This window comes from Carlito syrichta, unplaced genomic scaffold, assembly GCF_000164805.1.
Source record: "Carlito syrichta isolate Samal-C Ts95f unplaced genomic scaffold, Tarsius_syrichta-2.0.1 Scaffold314111, whole genome shotgun sequence".
NCBI lineage: Eukaryota > Metazoa > Chordata > Mammalia > Primates > Tarsiidae > Carlito > Carlito syrichta.
In genome coordinates, this window is record NW_007258207.1 from 1,717,668 (window position 1) to 1,742,798 (window position 25,131).

A 25,131-nucleotide genomic window follows, 5' to 3' on the forward strand; every position below is an offset into this window, starting at 1 on the left:
TTTTAAATTCACAATTTTAAACAAGCCCCCGTTGTCTTAAATATGTATTTCTCTTTATAAGTTGGCAAATTATCAGATAAATTTGCTTTGATTATTGACAGGATAGCCTGATTCTGAGCTTATTTTTCATTAACAGAAAGACATTATGTTGTTACATCAATTATAACAGGAATAGTTGCCTACATATATACACTTTGAGCCAACTGCAAGGATGAGATACAAGGAGATGCATTAACATGAATTTTACATAACATTATTAAATTCTACCTATGAATGTGTCTATATCATGTTATTAAATGTCCTTTAAAACTGAAGTATAATAACCCCTTTAAAAACCAGCAGAATTCTGTATCAGGAAGACAACTGTCTAAACCATACCATGTTTCATCATGAAATTATGTTTTATGGACAACAGTCAATTTTTACCTTGTTGTTCAGACAACTATACACTTTAGGAGCTTCGTCTAGCCTGGGAAGAAAAGCACATAAAACAGAATACCATTTATATTCTAGGAAGTTAATAATAGATTATCAAGCTAAATCTGAAAATGAGGTAATACAATCCTAAGAATGAGATACAAATGGAGTGATATAAAAAGGTGCCCCAAAACTTAAAACAACCCAACTTTTTATTTTTTAGATTAGAAAATATAGTTTATTCACAAGCAAATTAGAGAAAGAGAGGGAGAGAGGGAGAGAGGGAGAGAGAGAAAAGATTCACCTCCCCAAGGGAGGGGAGGGGGACAAAGCTTAGGAAAACATGGCCTGGCCATAGCTCAAAGAGCAGATGACCACACTATAGCTTAGCAAGACAATGGCCAATCCAACCTTTTAAAACTGAATTAGGCTGGGCTCGGTGGCTCAGCCTGTAATCCCGTGCCTTTGGGAGGCTGAGGTGAGTAAATTGCCTGAGCCCGCGGGTTCGAGACCCACCTGGCAACTTGACGAGACTTCATCTCTACAATAAACAAAAAAAAAAAAAAAATGAGCCGGGCGTGGTAGTGCGCGCCTGTAATTCCGGCTACACGGAAGGCTGAGGCAGAAGGATCGCCGGAGCCCAGCAGGTCGAGGCTGCAGTTCACAAACTATTTTGGCCGGGAGCAGCCACTGTACTCCAGTCTGGGTGACCGAGTGAAACTCCAACTCAAAAAAACAAAACAAAACAACAACAACAACAAAACTGAATTAGGCTGGATGTGGTGGCTCACATCTGTAATTACAGCACTCTGAGATGCCTAGGTAAGATCACTTGAGCTCAGGAGCTCAAGATCATCCGGGACAACACGAGACACTGTCTCTACATAAAAATTTTTTAAAAATAAGCTGGTCATGATGATGTGCACCTAAAATACCAGTAATTAGGGAGGCTGAGGCTAGAGGTTTCACTTGAGCCCAGGAGTTTGAGGTTGCACTCAGCTATGACTGCCTCACTGTACTGCAGCATGAAGCAAATAGCAAGCTCATGATTCCTAAAAATTAAATCAAGGCTGGTAGTGGTGACTCATGCCTATAATCCCAGTACTTTGGGAGGCTGGGGTGAGAGGACTGCCTGAGCCCAGGGTTCGAGACCAGTCTGGGCAAACTGACAAGGCCTCATCTCTACAATAAATCAAAATATTAGCCAGGTATGGTGGCACATGCCTATGGTTTCAGCTACTTGGAAGGCTGAGACAGAAGGATCACCTGAGCCCAGCAGGTAGAGGCTGCAGTGGCCATGAGTGTGCCACTACACTCCAGCCTGGGTAACAGAGTAAGAATCCAACTCAAAAAAAAAAAAAATTGAATCACAGAGAATATCTAGCATAGACCTCTCAAAGTAATAAGTATACTAGTTATTTGTATGTGTACATGTCTTTCATTCACAAACTATTTTTGATTAAGGAAGAACTTAAAAATTTGCAAGAAAAATTGCAGACTTTGGGGTTGTGAAAGTTTAATAGAATTATATACAGACATAAATAGAGTGGTATCTGCATGGTACAAAGACAAAGTCATCCCCTGGGATTCAAAGGGGACTCGTTCCAGGACTTGCCCTCAACACCAAAATCCAAATGTTCAAGTCCCCAATATAAAACAGCTTACATAATATTTGCTTATAACCTGTACACATCCTCCTATATAGTTAAAAGCATCTCTAGATTATTTATAGTACCTAATAGAATATAAATGCTGTATAATCAGTTGTTGCTCTGTATTTTTTAATTTGCAGTTTTGTTTTTTTTTTAAACAACGTCACACTCAGTCATCCAGGTTGGAGTTCAGTGACACAATGCTAGCTCACCCTCAAACTCCTGGGCTCCAGTGATCCTTTCACCTCAGTCTCACAAGAAGCTGGAATTACAGGCGTGTGCCGCAATGACTGGCAAATTTTTCTATTTTACATAGAGATGGGGGTCTTTCTTTGCTGCCCAGGCTGGTCTCAAACTCCTGAGCTCAAGCGACTTCCTCCCTGGCCTCCCAAAGTGCTGGGATTACAGGCATGAGTCACCATGACTGGCCAAATTTGTAAATTTTCTTATTTTTCCGAATATTTTCCATCCAGGGTTGATTGAATCCACAGATACAGAACCCACTGATCCAAATGGCTGACTACATTAAGTGCATTCTATCTACTTAGTTGCATGATATTATGTCAAGTAGGCTTTCATATCTGTCACACATTTAATAGGTATGCTTGTTTGCATAAAAAACACTGAAAACACAAGTACGAAAAGGGCAAGTGCAAAAACAGAAAATAGAACTTCCAATTTCTCATTGATATTTATATACTACTTGAACTATCTTTTCAACAAAAGCGTAGTTTAGTATACTACCCTCTCCACGAAATTATCAAAATTACTATCTATAACAATAAAGCTGACAGGGAAGAAAAGTTGCCTCTAAAATTTAAACTGTTTATTTACATTTAATTCTAAGCCCAAAATACTTACTTTGCGTTCTCATAAAATAATGCCAGAGGTCTTGTTAAAGTCACAAATACTTCTCGGATCATAGAAGGCAAAGAGATATGTCCAAGCACTTTGGAAAGAATGCTGGTGATTGAGTTGCCAATAGTGAAGAGAGTATCCGAATATACTTCCTTGAAGCTCAGAGTGTGGAAAGAATAGATCATTCTCACAAGAAGTTTAAATAAGGATGTCAATTTCCCTAAGGGCGCATTCTTCTTTTTAGACCAATCTGAAGGTTTCTGTAGTGCTAATATAAAACAGAACTGAGTAAAATCTCAGGTACATTGAAAATAGTGTCACTGTCCACCTTTACAATTTTTCTCATATTTAAATGTTAGAAACATCATGTACCCGTACTTTTGTTGACTGACACCTCAAATAAATCTTAATATATATACTATTAATGAATAAATATCACTAAAACATTATCTTTAAGAATGAGACTGCAACGCCAGGTGTGGTGACTTATGCCTATTATCCCAGCACTTTGGGAGGCTGAGGTAGGAGGACTGCTTGAGCCCAGGAGTTCAAGACCAGCCTGAGCAATAAAAAAAGACCCCCATATCTCTACCAAAAAGAAAAAGAAAAAGAAAAATTAGCTGGGTAGTGCATGTCTGTAGTCCCAGCTACTCAGAAGGCTAAGGCAGGAGGATTACTTGAGCCCAGGAGAGAGAGAGACACACACAGGCACAGAGACAGAGACAAGAGACAAGAGACAAGGAGATGGGGATTGAGAGATCTAGAATAAAAAAATCCAGCTGGGCTCGGTGGCTCAGCCTGTAATCCCGCGCCTTGGGAGGCCGAGGTGAGTGAATTGCCTGAGCCCACGGGTTCGAGACCCGCCTGGGCAACTTGGTGAGACCTCATCTTTACACTACATCAAAAATTAGCTGGGCATGGTGGTGCACGCCTGGAGTTCCGGCTACTTGGAAGGCTGAGGTGGAAGGATTGCCAGAGCCCAGCAGGTCGAGACTGCAGTGGCTGGAAGTGGCCACTGCACTCCAGTCTGGGTGACAGAGTGAAAATTCAACTCAAAAAAAAAAATCCAGAAAAACGAGTGTTTTTACTAAGGAGTTACAAAATACATTTCAAATTTTTTCTTACATTTCTTGGAATTTCAACAATTAATTTGTAGCAAAGTACTAACTTACACAAAACAGGCACAAAATTAATTTTAACAGTTAGCCTTGAAATTTAAAAATTTCCCTTAGAAATGACCTGGTTCATTTACAGTACACTAATACCTACAAATAACATTAAACAAGTCAGAGATCCAAATTCTGAGAAAAAATGCAGAATAAGTCTACTGCCTATTTTGTAGATTTTAAGTCTTAAAAGTATTGTCTTTCAGTCAGGCATGGTGGCTCACGCCTATAATCCCAGCACTTTGGGAGGCCGAGGTGAGAAGACTGCCTGAACCTACAAGTTCAAGACCAGCCCAGGGAACTTGGTGAGACCTCATCTCTAAAACAAATCAAAAAATTAGGTGGGCATATGGTGGGTATGCCTGTGGTTCTAGCTATTTGGAAGGCTGAGGCGGAAGGATCACCTGAGCTCAGCAGGTTGAGAGTGCGGTGGCCATTAGCGGGCCACTGCACTCCAGCCTGGGTTACAGAGTGAGACTCCAACTCAAAAAAAAAGTATTGTCTTTCCTTTGTACCCTCTCTGATAATAATAAACTCATATTTCTCTCTCCGATAATAAACTCATATTGCTCCCCCTAAATCATACCCATTCCAAAATTACCTTTGTTTCTCTCAAACCCTTCTTTTAAGAAAAGAAATCTCAGACTTAATAGAAAACATTAATATAGTGCTTGTTAATTAGAAAATTTATCTTTTGGTAAAATGAGTGTTGCTACTAAAAGAAATTCAATCAAGTTTTTCCCCTAGAATCAGTGTCTCAGATATGAATGTGCCTTGTAAAATGATTCCCAAGATTCTTGGACAGAATGCTGAGGCTAAAGTGACAGCCTATGTGTCAGAAAACTGGCTATAAATAAGTGACAGAGGGCAATGGTAACAAGGTTTTTCATTGTTAGAGATGTAGGTACAAATACAAAAGTGGGAATGACCATGTGATATTAAATGGTAACTAGAAGTGTACACCTAGAAAAACTAGTAATAGCTACATGAACATACACACCCCTATTTCCCAGCTTTTTCCATTCAGAGGAAAATTATTTCGCATCACCAGTAATGGGAAATAATTCATTGTTATTAGGGGCCCAGAAACAATGGCACCTTAGTAGCAGCAAAAAGTTATCCGTTTCTAAATGCCATTCTCAGCTAAAAGGAACCATACATATTCCTTAAGAAAATGGCTGATTCCTGGCTGGAGGGAAAGTGTAACATGAAGATGAATACCTCCAAGTCAGTGTCATCAAAGAATAATGCAGATGTGAAAAAGTCTAAGAGCTGATTTGAAAGGGATTCGAGTGCCTAAATCTGAGACACACCTGGCATTAAAATAAACAATAGTTAGCAAATTATAACACACTGAATAAAATAAAAATTCAGAAGTTCACATTGGCAAAAATAAATAGAAGACATGGGAAGCTATACCACACATTACAAAGTTACCTACACCCAGAAAAAACTAGTGCCTAGTAATGCTCAACAAATAACTGTAGAATGATTATGAGAACAGAATGAGACAACTAATTAAAACTAGGGACTGCTTTTAGAATTAATATAGCTAATAATAAAGCATTCGGATATAAACTAAATAAAAGAAAACAATGGAACCTATCACATCAGGAATTACCATAGTGTTTTAGGAAAGAAACATCAATGAATGACAAACTCATGGGTGAAAGTTTGCTGAGGAAGAGGATATTTACATAATTTCAAAGTATCTGATACAAAACACTAATTCATTAATTGTTAAGTGGAAAACCTGGCAGATCTCATCTTTATTTTTAAAATTCATTTATTTATTTTAAAGATATGGGATACAATTCAGGATTACGTATATAAGTAGTCACTGTACAGGTACAGTGTGGGCCTTCCTTTGGTCCCCACAGATTCCATCCATAACCAAACAGTAAATGTTAACACCATTAGGAATGGGAAATAATTAATTGAAAAAGAACTACAGCATTACTTCTGTGATACTCCTGTAAAAAAAAATTAATGGAACCTGAACCTAACCTTGAGGAACTATGATAATCCCAGATTGAGGGATTCTAAAAAAGTTGCAATGCCTGCATGCTCCGTATGTGAAGAACACAAAAGACAAAACTGACGAACTATTCCATGCTGTTGACTTATCTTAAGACATACTCTCTCAAAGGTTGGGGGGGGAGGTTGGGGGTGGGGTGGGAAGAATAAAATGTATAGGAGGGCAAAGAAAACAAATGCAGTCAAGTATTAAGGGAGGAATACGAGCAAAAGATATGAGGTTTCTGTGCATAATTCTCCAATGTTTCTCTAAATTTGGTATTATTGAAATATAAGTCACCAAAAAAAAAAAAAAAAACCAACATCCAAAGGTGATCCTGAGGCACAACCCTTAAAATAATTTCCTTTCAGCTAATCATAATTTTGTTTCCTCTCCACTTCTGCTAACAGACTTTTTCCCCACGCCATAAACTTAAACAACATGAGGACCCCTCGTTCTATTCTAGACAGATATGAAATGAAAAAAAGATGTATTTCTAACTGTGGGTTCATAAATCATGGACTACATATTCACTTAAAACCAATTTTTCAGAAGCACTAACAGAGGTAAAATTATGCTAATATAGGCATCTTGGTCCTAAGAAACTTCAGTGGCTTATAAAATAACTTATGATGTCATTTTTATACAACTTTTTTATAGTTACGGTATTCAAAGATAATTGTTCTGACACAGTGAGACCAAGAGGAGAGCTGAGATCAGTATATTAAGAACATCTATAATCTATTTCTGTGGCATTCGGCTGGGATGCTCTGACATATACTTCAGGAACTTAAAATGATACTCTGTACTACTATTTAGTACAATGAGAAAACAGTCTAAAAATATTCTACATATATTTTAGAAATCTTCACACAAACTTATCAATAACACTCTTATTAGTGGAAAATTGCATATATGTTCCTAATTTTTAAACATGAAAAAATTATACAACTCAACTTTTTTCATCAATGGCAGGTTATCATTTCCTATATGGTATAAATATATAAGCACAAGTAAATATAGTTTTCTTCTATGAGTCAATTTGTAGATTAAAATAGCTCAGTATTTACTACAAAATAATTTAAAATTAATTGACGCATGTAGTTTTAAAAATCAGACAAATTGTTACAACTCCCACTGTGCAATATTACTAAAATAGTAAAACCCTAGTCAAATTTTTAAAGTTTAAATTTCCTATAAAATAATTAATAGATTCTATTGTTTTATTTCAAATTTTAATGTCAATTCAATTATTACTTCAAATTATGCTTCCAAACACATTTAAAATTATATCTATGTTTTTGTCCACATAATCCCTCGTACCAGATGGAATAAGCAAAATCATTGTATTATTAGGCAATCTCTAATTAGAAAATTATTTCTTTCAGCGTTATTTTAAAAAACGTGAAGACATTGTGTATGTGTGTGAAAGAGAAAGAGAGAAAATGAGAATGAACATGCAAGCTCCTAGCATGATAATCAACAGGTTTAACAAGATCAAAAGTTCATAACATGAGGTAGAAAAGGTCATTAGGATTTTCGCAGAGAATAGTTTTAGAAGTATTTATGAAGTATTGAATAAACAAATAAAGGTTAAAATATACTTACATTTAACTTTTGGCTGATATTTAATATTATATGGTGAGAAGTCGATGCAATCAACCATCACAGTTATAATATGAAAGATCCTATCCAAGAACAACAAATCCTAAGGAAAAATAGTATTATAATTAGAAATATTTAACTACTGGCATAGTACTGAATAGTAAGCAACAAGAAAAATGAGAAAAAAAATATAAGACTTTACTCTCACGTATACCATGTAGCACACATGCATTAGCTCATACCATATTAAGGTACATAAGTGTAGTCGCCCATGACTTAAAGGAATACGTTCTGATAAATGAGTTATATGGCAATTTTGACATTTTGGGAACTTCATACGGTGTACTCACACAAACCTAGATGATATAGCCTACTACACACCCAGGCTCTATGGTGTAGCCTACTGTTCCTCAGCTACAAATTTGTACAGAATGTTACTGTATTGAATACTGTAGGCAATGGCAGCACAACAAAATGTATTTGTGTAACTAAACATAGAAAAGGTACAGTAATACCACATTATAATTTTATGGTACCACTGTTAGATACATGGTCCACTAATGAAAACATTGTTGCACAGGGCATGACTGAATATGGTTTAAATATTTTCCAGTTACCTGTTGTGAGCCAAATACTGTACTTTCTCTTCCTCAACACTAAGGAAAAATAATTCAACTATGGGATGCCCATAACACTCATTAATTACATCAACCAGGTAGTTGAGAATAAAAGTGCACATAAATTCTCAAATTTCTCTTCATAATTATAAAAGTAAAAGGCCAGGCACAGTGGCTCATGCCTGTAATCCTCCTTTGGGAAACCAAGGCAGGAAGAATGCTTGAGGCCAGGAGTTTGAGACCAGCCTGGGACAACACAGTGAGACTCTGTCTCTACAAAAAACTTACTAAGGAAAAAAAAAATTATCCAGGAATGGTGGCGAGCACCTGTAGCCTCAGCTAACTCAAGAGGCTGAGGTGCACTGATGACCTGAACCCATGTGTTTGAGACTGTGCTGGCCTGTAATGGTGCTACTGTACTCCTGCTGGGTGACAGTGAGACCCTGACTCAAAAAAAAGAAGCCGGGATGGTGGCTCATGTCTAGAATCCCAGCACTTTGGGAGGCAGAGGCAAGAGGATTGCCTGGGTCTAGGGAATCATGACAAGCCTTGACAACTTGGTGAGACCTCATCTCTACAATAAATAAAAAAACTTAGCCAAGCGTGGCAGTGCATGCCTGTGGTTCCAGCTACTTGGAAGGCTGAGACGGAAGGATCACCTGAGCCCAGTAGTCTGGGCAACAGAGTGAAACTCCTACTCAAAAAGAAAAAAAAAAGAAAGATACAACAACAACAACAAAGAAATGGAAGCAAACTAAATGTTCACTGACAGACAAATGAACAAAGAAAATGCAGTACACACAAATAGCAGAAGAACATCCTGCCGCTTGCAACAACACAGATGAATCTGGAGGATATTATCCTCAGTGAAATAAAGCCAGACACAGAAGAAGAAAGCTATACGATGCGCCATATATGAAGAATTAAAATAGTCGAACTTATAGAAAAAGAGAGTAGAATAAAGGTTGCCAAGGGCTGGGGAAAGGAAACATATGGAGTTGCATCAGACAAAGGGTGCAAAGTTTCAGTTACGCAAGAAATGTTAAGTTGTAAAGATTTATTATACTGCATAATGTCTATAAATAACACTGTGTATTTTAAATTTTGCTAAGATAGGTACATGTTCTTATCACAGAAAATAGTAATAATAAAGAGGGTGTGGGGAAATTTTAAAGGTACTAAATGTTTATACCACAGGTTGTGGTGATAGTTGTATACATTATATATACACAGCTTTTTGTATGTCAATCATATCTCAAAGTAGCTTTTACAAATTCTGTAACAAATATTTTCTAGAACCTAAATTACGTAACTAACCAAATGATTATTAAAGAAGCATGGGACTGAGAGACAGTCATGTATATACAAGTATGCTAGGGTAGGCATTGTGGCTCAATGCCTACCACTTTGGGAGGATGAGATAGGAGAATTGCTTGAGCCCAGGAGTTCAAGACCAGCCTGGGCAACATAGCAATACCTTGGTTCTACAAAAAAATAAATTAGCTGGGCATGGTGGCACATGCCTGTAGTCATAGCTACTCAGGAAGCTGATGCAGAAAGATCACCTGAGCCCAGGAGGGGGAAGCCTCAGTGAGCCGTGGTCATGCCACTGTACTCCAACCTGGGCGACAAAATGAGACTCGTGATTCCAAAAACACATAGCTGCGTAACAAAGCTGATGGATACTAATGTGACATGTAACACTGAAATATATCTATATATCTATATATAGTTCTTACTGGAATCATCTGTTTTTGAAAAAAATATTCCCCAGGTTTATGATAATTGTATAATAATGTAGGGACTGTAATTAAGATTCTGATTTTTCAACAAAACTGAGAAGGTAACAAGGCAGGTAAAATTCTGTGTAGTAAAATCACAACAAAGTCATCATTTGCTGGAGTAGAATGCTACAGATAGCATCTTCAAATTTCACAAAAAAAATATGACTTAAGAAATAGGCCACTGCATTACTAAATACAGGTCTGGCTACGTGGCTCTTTGAGCTATGGTTGCCATGTTTTCCTAGCTTTGGCCCCTCCCCTACTTTGACCTTGGGGGAGGTGAATTTCTTCTCTTTCTAATTTCTAAATAAACTATATTTTCCAATCTTAAAAAAAGGACACATAATATCAAAAGCACTACAAAACTCACGATAAACTTGATTGCACTATAAAATTTGGTTACAAAGAAAAAATATAAAAAGATAAAACGTTAAAGGGCTGGACGCACTGGCTCACACCTGTAAACTCAGCACTTTGGGAGGTGGAGGCTAAAGGATTGCTTGAGCTCAGGGGTTCCAGACCACCCTGGGCAACTCAGTGAAACCTGTCTCCACAATAAGTCAAAAAATTAGCTAGGCATGGTGGTGCACACCTGTAGTTCTAGCTACTTGGAAGGCCGAGGCAGAAGGATAACTTGACCCAGTAGACTGAGGTTGTGATGACCGTGAGCATGCCACTGCACTCCAGCCTGGGCAACAGTGAGACTCTGACTCAAATAAACAAACAAATAAGCAAGCATCTTCCATTTCTACCTACATAAGAAATAATTCAAAATACTTATTAAAACAGACTCATACTTACTTCTATGTTACATAAGACTCAGAAAACTTTGAGTAAATTGGTAAGTACATACAAAGAATCCATACAATGTATTAACGTACAATAATGAATACATGGAACACAACATTAATCAATTTTTCCAGCCACAACAACGAAGGCAAAGGACATACAATTTTATATGGTTTTATTCATATAAAACTGTTTAAAGCCAGCAAAGCTAAACTAATCTATGCTGTGTGTATCTGAAAAAACATAAAGAAAAACCCAGCAAAGTTGATCAAAAATAAGGAAAGTAACTTTGGAGAGAGGACAGTACTGCGACTCAAAGCATACAGGAAAAAGCCTCTGAAGTGCTAATAATGTTTTGTTGACTGTGGTGGTGGCTACACAAGTGTTTCATTATAGTAATTTGTAAACCACACTGTTTTATGCAATTTTTAAAATGTTAGTAAGGTGTTTTAAAAAAACAAATCACAAAAATTTTCAAAAAAAACATTAATCAAGTCTGTAGAAATTAAGAAAAAGGCTGTAAAAAGGAAAAAATTACTATAAAGACATAAGTTAATCTCTAATGTATGATAATACAGCAACAAAATATTTAATGACTGTTAATATAAAGCAAATTTGCAATCAGCGAGACACTTTACTGTAACTCTTAGATATCAAATATAAAACCATAAGTCACAATCTTCTCTGATCACAATACAACAAAATAAAAAACTGATATAATACTCACAAACATCCATAAGCTATTACCTTAAATTAAAAAGCACTCTTCCAAGTTACCTGGTGCTATAAAAAAGATATACCAAAATAGTCTATATGATCACTGATAGTAGTAATAAAATAGTCTTAGATGAAAATTATTTGAAAACAAATTAAAAAGTTAAGCTTTAAGGCAGGTTGTGGTTCACAACTGTAATTCCAGCACTATGGGAGGTTGAGGTAGGAGGATTGTCTGAGGCCTGGAAAACACAGAGGCCTGCCTTTACAAAAAAAATTTTTTAAAAGCCAAGTGTGGTAGTACATGCCTATAGTCCAGCTACTTGAGAGACTGGGGCAGAAGGATTACCTGAGCCCAGGAGGTCGAGGCTGCTGTGAGCTGTGATGGTGCCAGGGCACTCCAGTCTGGGCAGAGAAAAAACTCTGAACTCCAAAAAGAAAAAAAAAGGCTAAACTTAAAAACATTCAATATATTTAAGTAATGATAGATGGGCACAGTGGCTCATGCCTATAATCTCAGCACTTTGGGAGGCCAAGGTGAGACAACTGCCTGAGCCCACAAGTTTGACACCAGTCTGGGCAACCTGGCAAGACCTCACACCTCTACAATAACTCAAAAAATCACCCAGGTGTGGTAACACGTGCCCGTGGTTCCAGCTACTTGGAAGGCTGAGGTGAAAGGATCACCTGAGCCCAGCAGGTCAAGGCTGTGGTGGCCATGAACATGCCACTGCACTCCAGCCTGAATGACACAGTGAGACTCCAACTCAAAAAACAAAAAAAGTAATGATAAAAGTAAAAAGCTGTGGTGATGATCAATAAAACTAAGTATCGTTTTTTTTTTGAGGGGGGGTACTTAAATAGAAAAGCCTTCCGTTAACTAATCCAACCAAGAAAACCGGAGTAAGACTTAAGAACAAATAGGATGAAGGTGATGGTGCCCTAGGAACAGAGACTTGCACTAGTAGTAGCATCCACTTGGAAAGCTGAGGCTGCAGAATCACTTGATCCCAGAAGTCCAAGGATGTAGTACACTATAACAATACCTGTGAATAACACTGCACTCCAGCCTGGGCAACATAAGACCCTACCCTCTTTAAAAACAAAAAATAAAAATAAAAAAGGACAATTAACTAAGATATGACACTCTTCTTAAATTATTTAAATTGGTAGAGAACTCAACAGTTTTCTACATCATACTAAGAAGTTAGTATTGCCATAATACAAAAACTGCACAATTAGAATCTTATTAAGAGAAATATACAGAAAGTTTAAGAAATTAATACTGTGATAGTTTAAAAGTACTATAACTAACAAGTATATCAACTGCCCAAACACAAGACTGGTTCAGTATAAGAAAACATGTTAACAACAGCATTTCTATACTTCAGTAACAAAGGTGGAAGGAGAGATTCATTTACAATAGGCTTGATGTAAGTTTTTTTTGAGTGATGAATCTCTAATGATAATATAGCACCCAAGTATTTAATAAACATGCTACTATACATCCAATTCACAATCAGCAAGACAATTTATCGTAACTGTCTTATATAATAAATATTATAAAACTACAGTGTCAAAGAATTGGGGATAAATTTCAAAATTGAAAGCCATACTCTCTAATCACAATATAACAAGTCATGGTCTTAGTCTGCTACCCAGACTGAACTGGAGTGGCACAATCATGGCTCACCGCAGACTCAAACTCCTGGGCTCAAGCAATCCTCCTTCCTCAGTTTTCCGAGTAGCTGAACTACAGGCATACATCAACATGCCTTCCTGATTTTTTGTAAAGAAGAGGTCTCACCATGTTGACCAGGCTGGTCTCAAACAATCCTCCCACCTCAGCCTTCCCAAGTGCTGAAAGTACAGATATTAGGCCAGGCATGGTTTCTCATGCCTGTAATCCCAGCACTTTGAGAGGCGAAGGCAAGAGGATTGCCTGAGCCCAGTGGTTTAAAATCAGCCCAGGCAACTTGGTGAGAACCCGTCTCCACAATAAAGCAAAAAAATTAGCCAGACGTGGTGGTGTGTACCTATAGTTCCACCTACTTGGAAGACTGCAGCAGAAGGATCGCCTATGTCCAGTTGTGGTGGCCGTTGAGTGTGCCACTGTGCTCCAGCCTAGGTGAAAGAGTGAGACTCTGACTCAAAAAAAAAAAAAAGAAAAAGAAAAAAAATTGCAGGCATGAACCACTGCACACAGCTATAGGCTATCTTTACAATATATAAGCACAAATCTCTTTTTCTGATTCAGAGTTTCACACTGTCACCAAGGATGGAGTGCAGTGGCACGCTCATGGCCACTGCAGCCTCGACATGCTAGGCTCAGGCAATCCTTCTGCCTTAGCCTTCCAAGTAGCTGGAATTACGGGCATGCACCACCACACCCAGCTAATTTTTTAATTGTAGAGACATGGTCTCCCTATGTGTCCCAGGTTGGTCTCAAAGCCCCTTAGCTCAGTCAATCCTCCCACCTGTGCCTCCCAAAGTGCTGGTATTACAGGTGTGAACCACAGTGCCTAGCCAGCACAATTCTCTGGAAGAACAGTTTCAGTAATAGGAAGATATAAATTCTTTTCCAAATTAATCTGTGACTTCAACATTATCAAAGCCAAATAAAATTATGACGGGGTGATTTTGTAAAATCCAAATGACTCCAAATTTATTCCGGAAAAGAAGAAAATAGAAGCCTAACCAAGTTTATTTTTAAAAGGTGAAAACTGGCTGGGTATGGTGACTCACCCCTGTAATCCCAGCACTTTGGGAGGCTAAGGCCAAAGGACTGCCTAAACCATGGGATTAAAGACCAGCCAGGACAACTTGGTGAGACCTCGTCTTTACAATAAATCAAAAAAATTAACTGAGTGTGTTGATGAATGCCTATAGATCCAGCTACTTGGAAGGCTGAAGTGAGAGGATCACTTGAGCCAACAGGTCAAGGCTGTGGTGGCCATGAGCATGCCACTGCACTCCAAGCTTTGGGTGACCAGAGTGAGATTATCACTCCAAAAAGAAAAAGAAAACTAAGGGTCAATCTTCTCCCTAGGAGTTATAAAAACATTCACACAATTTTTTCAGGTGTGTGCGCTAGATGCCAGAGATAATCACCATCAAGACCATGTTCTTAATCTAATGTATAGGTGAACTAACATAATTAAATACAGAAATAAACAATTCTGAGACAAGTATTAAAAAGGAAACAACGTGCTATAACAGAAATCAATAAGCCTAATTAGATGAGACCCTCAGGGAAGGAAGCAGAAGCCTCAGAGACAGCTGTAATGAGGTTTTTATGCCAAACGTAACAAAAAGCGACTGAAGTGTTTCTTGAAGGGTGACAAGACCTGATTTACATTTCTTTTTTTGAGCAGGAGTTTCACTGTTACCCAGGCTGGAGTGGCCGTGATGCTCATGGCCACCCCAGCCTCTACCTGCTGGGCTCAGGAGATCCTTCCGTCTCAGCCTTCCAAGTACCCGGAACCACAGGCGTATGATACCACACCTGGCTTGTTTACTTATTTATTGTAGAGACACAGTCTTGTCAAGTTGCCCAAGCTGGTCTCGAACCCCTGGGCTCAGGCAAGCCTCTCACCTCCACCTCCCAAACTGCTGGGATTACAAGCTTGAGCCACTGCACTCAATTGATTTACATTTTAAAAGTCACTTTGAAAATACTATTTATTATATCAAAATGTAGAAGAGAGGTATATAACTGCATTAAAAAACCAAAAAAGATGACTAACTACTGGTAGCCGTTCTATTGGTGAGAAAAGACACGTGATGGGGAACTTAACACATTTTCCTTTGTTGTTTGAAATATTTTATAGTAAGAATCTAAAATATTTTAACTTTTATTCCTTGTTAAAATGTGTCAGATATTAAGATGTAGAGGAAACAAGCAACAGCAAATCTCATTTCAATAATCTGCATAAATAAACAATGGTTTTTATGTGAAGATGTGAAGACAACTACTGGATGATACACAGTAGTAAAATAATTGAAAACGATCAAAATGTTCTCAAAATTAGAATTCTAAATAATGGTACAGCCATACTACAAAACACTACATAGCAGCTGAAAAAGACCTATATAGAGTGACTTCCAAGGGAGTCAAGAATATTTTATGAAACACTGCACAACTTATTTCAGAACCAATACAATAGTTTCACTGGCAAGAACCCTGTGTTTATATACATATGCAAGTATCAACATGTAAGCTACATGTGTAAATACAAAGAAAGAGTTCTATTCTAGAATGATACACACAAAACTGCTGACAGTAGTTGTCCTTTTTATTAGGAAGGGAGGAAATAGTAGAAAAAGGTTATATTTTTAGAACTACAGACATCAGGCTGGGCTCGGTGGCTCAACCTGCCCGGACAACTTGGCGAGACCTTGTCTCTACAATAAATCAAAAATTAGCCGGGCTAGTAGCACGTGCCTATAGTTCCGGTTACTTGGAAGGCTGAGGCAGAAGGACTGCCTGAGCTCTGCAGGTCGATGGACTCCAATTAAAAAAAAAAGAACTACAGACATAAAAAGGGATTAAATTTAAAAATCTAAGACACAGATAAGAAACTGAGGTTCAGGACAGTTAAGGGCCTTGTACTGTTAATCTAGAATGGCACAAGCACTACAAGGTATACAGTAGAATAGTAAAAGACCTTCACTGTTAACGATCCTAAAACATGCACCTTAGAGATCAAAGACAAAAGTGTTTCACAAAGCTGTACTTATTTTCTGTACTGACTCAGTCACTTATAAACACAAGAGGGGACCCAAAAAACACCCTAGAATTCATAAAAACCTATGTATGTATTCTTACTTGTTTAAACCTCAGTCACCGTGAAAGTACTCTCCATTTGACGCAATACACCTATTGAGATGCTTCTTCTACAGCTACAAACAGGTTTGTTTTTTTTGAGTTGGAGACTTACTCTGTCTCCCAGGCTGGAGTGCAGTGGCACACTCGCAGCCACCCCAGCGTCGACCTGCTGGGCTCCGGTGATCCTTCTGCCTCAGCCTTCCAAGTAGCCAGAACTACAGGTGTGCGTTACCACGCCCAGCTAAGTTTTTTATTTATTGTAGAAACAAGGTCTCGCCAAGTTGCCCAGGCTGGTCTCGAACCCGCGTGCTCAGGTAATCCACTCGCCTCTGTCTCCCAAAGTGCTGGGATTACAGGCTAAGCCACCGTGTCCGGCCAAAACAGTTTTTTAACTTGTAGATTTTGATGCCTTTCAGTGCTTCTGCCATTGTATGGGTCACCTCTTCCACATTGGCAAAATATTTCCCTTTGAGGGTTTTTTCATCCAGGGAAACAAATAAACAAAAGAGTCACTGGGGTGAGATCAGGTGAATAAAGAGAATGTGGTATGGGGGTCATGCCATTTTTGGTAAAAAATGCTAAATACTCAGTGTGATGTGGGCAGGTACAGTCATGGAAGAAGAACCAGTCACCTGTTTGCCACAACTTGGAGGGATGTTTCTTTTGCAAATCGTGACACAACCTTCTCAAAACTTCCAGATAAAAACTTTGGTTGACCGTTTGACCCAGAGGAACAAATTCTGAGTGTACCACAAATGGCCCGCCCTCCAAAAGATAATTCTGGATTTTCTGGGTCTCCCTCTTAGAACTGTAAGCACTACTAAGGGATAGTTCACAAATATGATCTCCATTTATCAGAAAAGAATCCTTTAAATACAAAAAAAGGCAGTATCAGGACAAACTCACAGAAAGGCCTTCATTTTCCAAACTGGACATTATTTTGGAAGAAAGTTCCTCACAGCACAAATTCTCTTCTGCTGTTGCCACCAAAGCAGCACAGCGTGCAAATGCTCTATATAACTCTGACCATGTTCTAAGCAAGGTCTTCATCGTGACCTAACAATAACAATACAAAATAAATTATATATATGTATATTTACGTATCAATAGGTGAAAAAATTAATATCTTTAACATTTTTTTAAAAACTGAAACATTTAATGTATCACAAAAGAGACTAACACAGGAGAATAACCTTTACCCCACATTCCCCAGAGTTTTCATGGAAAAGATAAAATGATACTACAATAACTACACTTGTCAAGGTCCAAGGTCTCTTTTCTCCTAAACTAATAAAATCATAAGGAAGTCTTCTTTTAGAAAAAAGTCCTACAGAAGCTAATTGAAAAAGGTGAAAAGATAATATTCTTGGAAAAGCTTAAATTCCTCACACATAAAAATGTGACAATGTCTTACCACTGGAAATCTTTGTACAGAAAAAATATGGTTTATTGGTAACATCAGTGCACCATAGATGGCACTAAAATTATGTTCTAAGGCATCACCTTGATTTACTTCATTGGTCTGAAATTAGAAAAGATAATAAAGAAGTTAGACAAATTACCATGGAGGGGGCAGGAATGGCAGTAGTGGAAAACTGCAAGGGGAGGTAGGGGGGTCACACCTCATCAACAAGGGTACCTGAATAATGAACATCTGTATACCTAACCCTGAATTGTACCCCACATCTTTAATATTAAAAAACGGTTTTTAAATTGCCATCAAATTCTAGTCCTATATAGTAACTTATCAAGTGAGTAGAATTGTATCCTCCAATGATGAGATACTGAAAAGTCCTGAAATCTATGAGAGTGACCTTATTTGGAAATAAAGTATTTGCAGATGTAATCAAGTAAAAAAAAATCAAGCTACAATTCCATTATAATGGATCAGGATGAGCCCAAATCCAATGAATGATGTCTTCTGTAAGCAGTAAATTTGGACAGACACAGAGAAGACAGGAAAGGATATCAACTGAAGATGTAGTCAGAGATTCGAGTGATACAGCTACAAGCCAGGGAAGGTCAAGGATTGCCAGCAAACACCAGAAGCCGAGAGGCATGAACATCTAGATTGCTCCTCAGAGCTCCAGCAACCAATCCTACCAACTCCTTGATTTTGGATATTTGATCTCCAGAACTGTGAGAGAATAAATTTCTGTTGTGTTCGTGGTAATTTGTTAACAGCATTATATACTATGTTTAAGTCCTAAAAAAGAATCTCAGAAGCGATTCCAAAATCTACTACTATACATACTCAGAATTTAAGCAAAGACTTACAAAAAGGGCCTTTGCTATCCTTCCAATAGTGAGAAGCTATTTAAGAATGCAAACTATTTTTTTCTAGAAGAGTATGTTTAGTAGTATGCTAGCTTTAGTAGCCAAAACAAGAGCTACTTCAATATAATGTAAAACATTTCCTCAAGTCTTCACTTCATTTTTGTTTCTTAAAGACACAGTCTCTTTTTTGCCCAGGTTGAAGTACAGTGACATGCAGTACAGTACAGTATAGCTCACTGCAGGATGAGCTCCTGGGCTCAGGCGATCCTCCTGCTTCAACCTCCAGGCTGGGGCTACAGGCACAAGCCACTGCACCCAGATTTCATTTTATGTTTTTAGTTACAGTGGAATCGGCCCGGAGAATACATATTTCCATTTAAAGATTGATAAAGCAGCTGATAAATCATGAATAGTGACAGAAATTGTGCTATCTGCCCTGACAATATTGCTACTTTTGTTAAATGTACTCAATTCTCAACAAACTTCTGATTTGGGATGTAATACCAGCTTTGAGGCAATCACCAATGTGGTTTGACCATAGGAATACACAGCCTAGTCAAGAAGACCACTGTTATTCCCTATTAGTATGATTACTGAAAGAACCCATTTTTGTAAATATAGAAAATTTGTATGTATCATATGTGAGCCTTCTAGTCTTATAACTACTATGGAAGAAAATGAAGCAGATTAGTCCCCATGACATTATACTTTCTTGATCAGTGAGGCAGAAATACAATGAAATCAATCCAAGAGTACAAAATTTACAAATTCCATTGGAAAAAATATTTAATGTCCTCTATTTAAATTCAAGCCTCTACTCATTCCCATATGTGCTCTAACAAGGAAAAAAGGGGGATATGTAGATTTATAGCATACCTGATTAATCAATTCAGTTAGTGGGGTAACAATAATACTCCACATTCTCCAGAGATGCTCCTTGCTTTCCAACTGCTTTGTATTTTGATTAATAACATTTAAAACAGAGTCACTGAAAGCTAGTGGTGAAGTTGGACCAGAAAGAACACAGCCTACAAGTGTTTCCAGATTGAGAAAAAACCTGAGGAAAGAATTATGAACAATGCATTAATCTTTACTTTTTTTGCACATTAATTGAACTTTAGCCAAATTCCAAAATATCTGACAAGAAAACCAAAAGATGATAATTTCTAAGTCTTATTTTAAGAAAGTTTTTGATGTAAAAATGGTATATAAATCAAAAGAAATTTCATTCACTATATAATCTTTCCAAAATAAATAAAGTTTCTGGCTATATATTTGTATCAGGGTTTCACTCTGTTGCCCAGACTAGAGGGCAGTGGCATGGTCATGGCTCACCAAAGTCTTGAACTCCTGGGTTTAAGGGATCCTCCCACCTCAGCTTCCAGAGTAGCTGGGACTACAGGCATAAGCCACTTTGCCTAGTTAACTTTTTATGTTTACTTTTTTTGAGACTCCTAATGCCCGATGCAAATATTAAAAGGACTGCTGGCCAGGTGCCCAGACTGGTCTAACTTCTGGGCTCAAGTAATCTCCTTGTCTTGTCTCCCAAAGTGCTGGGATTACAGGTATAAACCACTTAGCCAGTTATTTAAAATACAAATTTACCTTTCATCTGTTACACCAAATTCCAAGAGATTATTGAAAATTAACTGAATTAAGAACAAAGCTGGAGTTCCCTAAAGGAGAGAAAGAAGTCAGTCATCTCAGTCACAAAGATCAGTAATATATTTTCTGTAATCAATAATGTAAGAAATATAATTGTTTTAGCATGAGAAATTGAACCTTTGGCGTTACTTAGGATATAACAATGACAGTAGCAGCTCTTTATATTCTGATAATATGTTTCCTCTACACAAGAAACTAAAGAATGGTGAGACTCCAGATATAAAAATATTAACTTAAAAACTGCTGAACCCACAATACCTACATCCTACAGAAATACAGTTTTATATTATTAAGCTAATGTTCTTAAGCTTCCAAAATGCACCAGCAATATTATTATACATAAACAGAACTGACTTTCCTTCTGGAGCCTTTTACTTAATCCATAAAAATATTTTCATCATTCACATAGCATAATTTTTTACATTAAATTATTACTTTATCCGTTTCCATTAATCTGACCAATATATTTCAAATTCAATACTCTCAGAATTTTTCAAAAAGTATCACTATCTTTTTTTTTTTCTTACAAAGGGAAATATAAAAATTTGGCCAATCTTTAGCATATCATTACATTTAAGATACTTGCATTAAGAATATCCATATTAGCAACCTGATATGCTGGTGAACCTAACACTTTCTGAGGAAGTCCTTCTACTGTAATTTCCATGACGACCTAAGAAAGACAAAAGGTTTTACATTTATTGTAAATTAGCCATAAAGATATGACTTCGCTTAATCAGTCTACTAGTATTAACTATATATTTAACAATTTATTACAAGTAATCTGCACTCATTAAACACATTCTCATAAACTCAAATAGATCAAATGCATCCATTCATTAATATGAATTCATTTAGATTAGTTTTAACAACTAAAACAAAAATATATTTTAAAAAATGACAAAGTCCTTATCTCCAAGGATAATCAATGCTATCAATTTGCAGCATATTATCTTAGATTAATTTCCATATATGTAAGTATACAAAGAAACACATAACTTTCTGAGCAGCCTGTCATATATGCATTCTTTTCACTTTATTTTTTTTTTTGAGTCAGTCTCCTCTGTTGCCCAGGCTGGAGTGCAGTGGCATGCTCATGGCCACACAGCCTTGACTTGTTGGGATCTAGTGATCATTCTGCTTCAGTCTTCCAAGTGGCTAGAACTACAGGCATGTGGCACCAAAACCAGCTACTTTTTTTTAGATTTACTGTAGAGACAAAGTCTCGACCTGTTTCCTACACTGGTCTTGAACCCGAGGGCTCAGGCAATCCTCTTGCCTCCACCTCCCAAAGTTCTGAATTACAGGCGTGAGCCACCGTGCCCAGCCTCATTCTTTTCACTATTAATGCTATTATACTATAAATCATTAATAATATCAAACTTTAACATCTAACCTTCATTATACTTTTTTTTTTAGTTGAAGTCTTACCCTGTTGCTCAGGCTGGAGTGCAGTGGCACACTCATAGCCACTGCAGCCTTGACCTGCTGAGCTCAGGCAATCCTTCAGCCTCAGGTCTTCCAAGTAGCTGGAACTACAGGTGTGTGTGACCATGCCCAGCTAATTTTTTTGATTTATTGTAGAGACCAGGAATTGCCAAGTTGCCCAGGCTGGTCTCCAATACCCGGGCTCAGGCAATCCTTTTGCCTCCACCTCCCAAAGTGTTGGGATTACAGACATGAACCACTGCGCCTGGCTCACTGATCTTGTCATGGAGATTTTGCATCAATACAATATAGATACTGCTGTATGAATATTCACAATTTATTCAACAATTTTTGTATTAATGGATCTTGAAGCTATTTCAAATTTTTTATACTACTGAAAGAATTCCGCAACAAATTACAACATATATATATTATATATGTATTCCTAGTGCCCAATGCAAATATTAAAAGGACTGCTAGCCAGATGTGATGACTCATGCACTTTGCAAGTATTGCTTTAACCCAGGAGTTTGAGACCAGCCTGGGCAACATAGCAAGACCTCAGCTCCACAAAAAATTTTTAAAGAATTAGCTGGGTGTGAGGTACCTATAGTCCCAGCTACTCAAAAGGCTGAGGTGGGAGGATCATTTGAGTCCAAGAGGTCAAGGCTGTAGTGAGCTGGGACGGCACCACTGCACTCCAACCTGTGTGACAAAGCAAAACCCTGTCTCTCTCTCTCTCTCTTTCAAAAACACACACACACACAAAGACTACTAACTCAAATTTGACTGAGCCTATCACATTGCTTTCCAAAATTATTACTCTACTGGCATTAACATGCACTATATATATATACCTTAAGTATCACAACAAGCCGGACTCGGTGGCTCAGCCTGCAATCCCGCGCTTTGGGAGGCTGACATGAGCGGATTGTCTGAGCCTGTGGGCTCGAGACCCGCCTGGGCAACTTGGCGAGACCTCATCTCTACAATAAATTAAAAATTAGCCAGGAGCCGGGCTCCGTGGTTCAGCCTGTAATCCCGCGCCTTTGGGAGGCTGAGGTGAGTGGACTGTCTGAGCCCGCGGGTTCGAGACCCGCCTGGGCAACTTGGCGAGACCTCATCTCTACAATAAACCAAAAAAATCAGCCGAACGTGGTAGCGCATGCCTGTAATTCCGGCTACTCGAAAGGCTGAGGCGGAAGGATCGCCGGAGCCCAGCAGGTCGAGGCTGCGGTGGCCGGGAGCGGCCACTGCACTCCAGTCTGGGCGACAGAGTGAGACTCCAACTCAAAAAAAAAAAAAATTAGCCGGGTGTGGTAGCACATGCCTGTAGTCCCAGCTACTTGGAAGGTTGAGGCAGAAGGATCACCAGAGCCCAGCAGGTCGAGGATGCGGTGGCCAGAAGCAGCCACTGCACTACAGTCTGGGTGATGAAGTAAGACTCCAACTAAAAAAAAAAAAAAAAAAAAAAAAAATCACAACGATATGACAAAGAGTTGTAGTGAAAACTGCTGCCGGGCATGGTGGCTCATGCCTGTAATCCCAACACTTTGGGAGGCGTAGGTGAGAGGATTGCCTGAGTTCAGGGGTTCAAGATCAGACTGGGCAACATGGTGAGACTTCGCCTCTACAATAAATCAAGAAAAATTAGCCAGGTGTAGTGGTGCACGACTGTAGTTCCAGTTACTTGAAAGGGAGAAGGATCATCTGAGCCCAGCAGGTCAAGGCTGTGGTGGCCGCGAGCAAGCTACTGCACTCCAGCCTTGGCAACAGAGTAAGACTTCAACTCAAAAAAAAAACTGCTTTCACATGTTCTCACTTGAAATAGACATTAGTGATAGTAATAGATTACTTTTAGTTTGTGCCTGGTCCATAGTATTTGTAAGTATCGACTCATTTAATCTTACGTTAGCTACTGCTATATTCCCTCTTTAAAAATAAGGTTAAGTGAGACAAAGAGAACAGATAAATAATCCAAATTCACTCAGTTAATAAACAGTTCTTTTAGGAATGAATGTAGTCTGCTCCGGAACCCTTGCTAGTAACCACTATGCTATACAGTCACAGAACACACAACTTTCAAAGTATATAAAAGAAACAATCAAAATTTTAAATAAAGGTATTCTTTGTTCTATCTGCAGCTTATTTCAGAAGGCCCACCATTATGAAAATCATATACAACTCACTTTTCCTTCTCTACTATAAAGGTTAAAAAAATGTGTTTAATGTGAAAGTCATTTATCTTGGTTATCAGCTGGGTTCACTGGCTCACACCTGTAATCACAGCATTGTGGGAGGCTGAGGTGAGAGGATCACTTGAGGTCAGGATTTTGAGACCCGTCTGGGCACCACAGCAAGACCTTGCCTCTACAAAAAAAATACAAAAACTAGCTGGGCATGGTGGTGCTCGCCTGTAGTCCCAGTTACTCAGGAGGAGGAGGAGGAAAGATCAATTGAGCCCATAAGTTCAAGGCCACAGTAAGCAAGTCATGATCATGCCTGGGCAACAGAGTGAGACCCTTACTTAGAAATAGTAAAAATAAAGTTAGTTCAAAATAATGTACCAGCAAACCATTAGTAGTGCTCAGCAATCTTATCATAAAGTTGGAGGACACATGTGTTTCTTCCGTTCAAGTTTAAAGTCCCATTTGTTCTGTATGGCTAACTCTTATCACATTAAACATTTCTGCAATTGTTGTTACATAGTCACTTACTTTAATAAAAGCGTTTCACATGACTCTAAAGTTAATATAATGGCATTTATTACAACAGGGCTAAACTGCTGACAAATACTTAAGTAAAAAAATGTCAGCCGGGCTCGGTGGCTCAGCCTGTAATCCCGCGCCTTTGGGAGGCTGAGGTGAGTGGATTGCCTGTGCCCAGGGGTTCAAGACCCGCCTCGGCAGCGAGACTTCATCTCTACAATAAATCAAAAAATCAGCGTGGTAGCGCATGCCTGTAATTCCAGCTACTCGGAAGGCTGAGGCGGAAGGATCACTGGAGCCCAGCAGGTGGAGGCTGCGGTGGCCGGGAGCGGCCACTGTACTCCAGTCTGGGCGACAGAGTGAGACTCCAACTCAAAAAAAAAAAAATTAAAGTCTTCCCGAAACTTGATTTATGCAAATATCTTCAATGTAAAATTCAACTTCAGAAAGTCATTTTTAAAGCACAATATACAGGTATTATACTTACCAGTGTTTTTGATATAGGAAATACTTCAGACTTCACTATACTTTCCAAAGATTTTAGTAAGAGGGTCAAAACTTCAGAACCTGGTCTCTCTTTTTTGATACCTATCAAAAAGCAAAACA

At 38.3% G+C, this 25,131-nt stretch overlaps 1 protein-coding gene across 1 annotated transcript in view; it reads right to left on the reverse strand.

Moving 5' to 3' along the window:
- The window catches only part of RIF1 (replication timing regulatory factor 1), a 73,996-nt gene that overhangs the window by 18,519 nt on the left and 30,346 nt on the right, over positions 1 to 25,131 (reverse strand). Inside the window, exons 14-22 of the mRNA XM_021719067.1 lie at positions 25,013 to 25,113; positions 20,976 to 21,062; positions 20,330 to 20,400; positions 19,601 to 19,781; positions 17,862 to 17,969; positions 17,354 to 17,503; positions 7,719 to 7,818; positions 2,931 to 3,195; positions 427 to 469 (exon numbers count right to left, since the gene is read on the reverse strand). Coding sequence (XP_021574742.1) covers positions 427 to 469; positions 2,931 to 3,195; positions 7,719 to 7,818; positions 17,354 to 17,503; positions 17,862 to 17,969; positions 19,601 to 19,781; positions 20,330 to 20,400; positions 20,976 to 21,062; positions 25,013 to 25,113 — 1,106 coding nt within the window. The remainder of the gene's footprint in view (positions 1 to 426; positions 470 to 2,930; positions 3,196 to 7,718; positions 7,819 to 17,353; positions 17,504 to 17,861; positions 17,970 to 19,600; positions 19,782 to 20,329; positions 20,401 to 20,975; positions 21,063 to 25,012; positions 25,114 to 25,131) is intronic.